The sequence below is a fragment of the Notolepis coatsorum genome (assembly GCF_963971535.1).
Source record: "Notolepis coatsorum genome assembly, chromosome: 8".
Lineage (NCBI taxonomy): Eukaryota > Metazoa > Chordata > Actinopteri > Aulopiformes > Paralepididae > Notolepis > Notolepis coatsorum.
Genome location: NC_140172.1, coordinates 67254639 through 67258762, shown reverse-complemented (window position 1 = coordinate 67258762; position 4124 = coordinate 67254639). Strand labels below are relative to the sequence as shown.

Sequence of the window (4124 nt, the reverse complement as noted above, 5' to 3'; positions counted from 1 at the left end):
TATCAGGATTTCACATTGCAATATGAATATCAATCTGCAATGAAAATTGGATAAGGACGGTCTAAAAAGATGTCCATTCACAATGTAATGTGTATGAGAAAAGAACAAATACTGTCAGATGTCATTATACTGTTAATTGTAAGTAAACATTGTAAAGTGACATTTCAACAGTAATATGCCCCCCCCCCCCCCCCAAGTTAAACTGTCCCTGTCTTTGGCGTTTGTAGGTTTAATGAGTGCAGCTGATCACCCAAACACGTCATATTTCACCGGATATACTGTGCAACTTCTAAAAGCTATGAAAATCCTACAGTACATTTTCTTCAAGCTGAATTAATGGATGTTACCTGAAACTACGCAATGCTCTTATAGGGTGGCCCTATTCGTGGTCCGTTTCGCATTGGTTAGTAAGAGCAGAGCTTCTGGGTGATCCAGGCCCCCATAGTAGAGTCTCCAGCCGTGTGTAAATGTCTACTGCAGGCCTTCCCCACCAAGAAGGCGACCTCGGCGATGTTGAGCAGGATGCAGACCCCCGACACGGACAACATGAATACCGTGAAGACGGTCTTCTCCGTGGGCCGCGACACGAAGCAGTCCACCGTGTTGGGGCACGGGTACGAGTCGCACTTCACCAGGCGGATCATCTTGTAGCCGGGGTAGATCATGTAGAACAGGTACATGAAGGTGATCTCGAACACGAGGCGGAAGAACAGGCTGATGATGTAAGTCCACCAGAGAGCGCCCGTGATCTTCATCTTCTGGGTCCTGATCTGCTCCAGCTCCTTGGGACTGGCCCGACCGGACAGCTTGTGGAGCTTCTTCTCGATGTGGCGGCGGTGGGCCACGTGCATGGCCACCAGCAGGGCCGGGGTTGAGACCAGGATGAGCTGGAGCGCCCACAGGCGGATGTGAGAGATGGGGAAGAAGTGGTCGTAGCACACGCTGTTGCACCCGGGCTGCTGGGTGTTGCAGGTGAAGCCTGACTTCTCGTCGCCCCACACGCTCTCCGCCGCCACGACCAACACCATGATCCGGAAGATGAACAGGACGGACAGCCAGATGCGGCCGATACCCGTAGAGTGTCTGTTGACACCGCTTATCACAGCATAGAAGGAGGCCCAGTTCATCTTCGGTTCTGGGTCTGAAAAGACAAATGTTGGCAACATTCCATTAGTGTAACAGAGAATGTATGTGTTTCCTTTGCTGCCCTGTGATCTTTCACTTCCTGCCTAATGGTCATCACACGCTCCTAACTGCATCACCAACAAACAGCCAACGGCGCACGGATGTTGCTTTCCATCTAATTAATGAGTACGAGTATTCCACATTGAAATTCATCTGAAATGTTAAAACAAATACATACATAAACAAATACACTCATAGTCTAAATTAGTTGAGAATCTCTGTTCCAATAATTATATCATTGATTATTTCTACTCTTTGATCCCAGGCATGCCATTCCAGAAGACCAAACTAGGTGGTTGTTGTTACCAGGCTCAGCAGGAGGTGTTAGAGGCATAGGCGGTACCCAGGGTAGAGGACGACGTCGACCCGCCGGCGTAGCATAGATACACGACGTCCAGAGGAAGAAGCCAGCCTCTCTGCCCCCTTCTGGGGTTGGCAGGCTGCTTAAGAATGCAAGACTACGGTCTACTAGCACACGTGATCAATGGGGGGCGGCTCCATGTTACTTGGGCAGATTATTATCAATGTATAAAAGACCTGCAAAGTTTCAGCTCCAGAGATGCAGCCAGTCTGTGTTCATATTGATTAAGAGGTTGACAAGGAAATGTACTTTTGAAATGTACTTATTTTACTCCAACGGAATGACCTGCTGTGTTTGTACTTTGTTTGTACTTTGTTTACAACAAGCCATTTCCTCCCTCCAGATTCAAAAGAAGGTGAAATCCCTTATTGATAAAAAGTGTGTCCCAGTCCTGCAATTATATGTATTTTCATGTATTCCTTTGTATTTCTCACTCACTCACTCACTCACTCACTCACTCACTCACTCACTCACTCACTCACTCACTCACTCACTCACTCACTCACTCACTCACTCACTCACTCACTCACTCACGCACTCACTTCAACACTCACTCACTCACTCACTCACTTCAACACTCACTCACTCACATCAACACTCACTCACTCACATCAACACTCACTCACTCACGCACTCACAACTTTTAACCTTATCTATATAAGAATGTACTTGGCAGTAAAAACATAAACAACTATTTTATTTCTAAAAGTGAGAGGACTCCACGTGAGCAACTGTACTGATCTAAATATATATACACTATACATAAATATCTTGGAGGTGACGTGGTTTAGTCTGCGCTTTATCCAGGACAGCACAGCAACAACAACAACAACAAGTGTTGAATTGTTGTTGAGTTGGACAGAATTTCTAGAAACTGTTACTGTAAGAGAGATTTTGAAGGGAAGAACAGAATTTGGCCACCAATATTGATTTGGTGTTTGTTTCTTGTTGCGTGTGACATTTTTCTTTCTTGTATTCTGTTAGTATCAAAGAAAGATTATCACTATTACAATTTGTCAGTGTCATGCAGGTATTATATCACATACAGCAACATTCATATAATCTTCATAAGGAATTGTCCAAATCTCTCCAGACAATTCAAGAGTTGTTATAGGGATTCAAAATGTTAGTTGTTACTGTAAAGAGTTCTTAAACCCGTTAGTCAGACACAACAGGAAAGCATACCTCACTTGATACGAAAAGGTTTTTGAAGTTAAACTATCTAGCATTTCTCAAACCCGACACCATAGTAGTAAAATCAACAATGGGAAAAAAATTTACCTTCAGATGTAATGCAAAAACACGCCCAGAAACATTTGCGTGGATATTAATATAGCTTTTTTTTCATTCGTGACTCAAGTGAACAAGAGCTACACAGCAGCGTGAGTTTGCATTGCTAATGTCTTCCCCCCCTGACACTAGTCACCGCCCTGCACTGGACAAGTCAGATGCTTCTGCGTGAGAGTATTTGCATACAATAGATCCATTTACTGGGACCAACAAAACAGCTTTTGAATGCAGATCAAACACTTTCTGCCCACCGCCAGCCAAGGAATCTGTGGACGGTCCAGTCTTGGCCCCCGTTCTCTATTGTGCTGTGTGCCGTGAGGGAAGTGGAGGATGTTTGTGACGCAATATTGAGTAAAATGTAGGGGACGAAAACAAAGAATGTCCTTTAAAACTCTAGCTAAGCAAAATCTTAAAGATAACGGAACCATCTGCCCAGACTGTATTGTAATAACACACTTTCATATTTCTTTGTAGCTCCCAGCGTGCTCTCTCTTCCGCCTCTGCCTCTAGAATACTGCTGCCCGCCTAATCTGTACCATGTTCCACCCTCTCTTATTCTCCATTGACCAGCTCCCTGTAGCCGCTTGGATCCAAGTAAAATGTCAAGCTGAATGAGAACCAGACTCCCTTTTACCTTCTGGCTACAGACCTGTTACAATTCAGCTAGGAGTTTCCAACCGCCAGGTATAACCTCTGTGTTTATACCAGGAGTGATGAGGCTGGTCTTGTTGGTTTTCACCTCCAGATATGCTCTCTTACTCTCTGTGGACAGTTTATTAGTCTACGTTCACAGTGCAAGCCTTAGTGCTCAATTCAGATTTATTGTTAATATAGCAGGGTGGATTATCCCTGCTTTATGGGAGTGGTTGTACACGGCCACCTGGTAGCGGGATGCAGCAGAGCTGAGTCTAGCTGGACCCCCGACTGTAGGCCAGGAATGTCGAAATGGAGGTTGAGCAGCAGGAGCGGATGCGGCCTAGGATTCACCGACCTAGGGATGGTACTCTGGTCCTTCTTGCCTTCCAGGGCGATCAGCAGTAGCTCCCCACACACCCCCACTTCCCCCAATATTTCCTGAGCCCTCCCACACCTGATGGCAGTAAGATGAATAATGTTTTCGCTCCCCAAAGCAGTACCCTTCCTTAATGACCTGTAGAGACCTTTAACAATAAACTATAGGCAGGGGTGGAGAAAGGGTTAAATAATAATGAGCATTACCTGGGCAGAAAAGGGTTAAGACACAGACTCGGTAACAGACACACACAGTGCTCCCATTCAGTATTTGTTT

General features: G+C 45.4%; 1 protein-coding gene across 1 annotated transcript; it reads right to left on the bottom strand.

The window, feature by feature from the left end:
* Positions 1-404: 404 nt before the first annotated feature.
* gjb1a (gap junction protein beta 1a) lies at positions 405-1553 on the bottom strand (the record flags this gene model as incomplete). Its single annotated transcript, XM_084320253.1, has 2 exons — positions 1492-1553; positions 405-1141 (listed from the first exon to the last, which is right to left on the bottom strand). The coding sequence occupies exons 1-2, from the start codon at positions 1517-1519 to the stop codon at positions 405-407; spliced, it is 765 nt and encodes a 254-aa protein (XP_084176379.1). The 5' UTR covers positions 1520-1553.
* Between the last annotated feature and the right edge of the window lie 2571 nt (positions 1554-4124).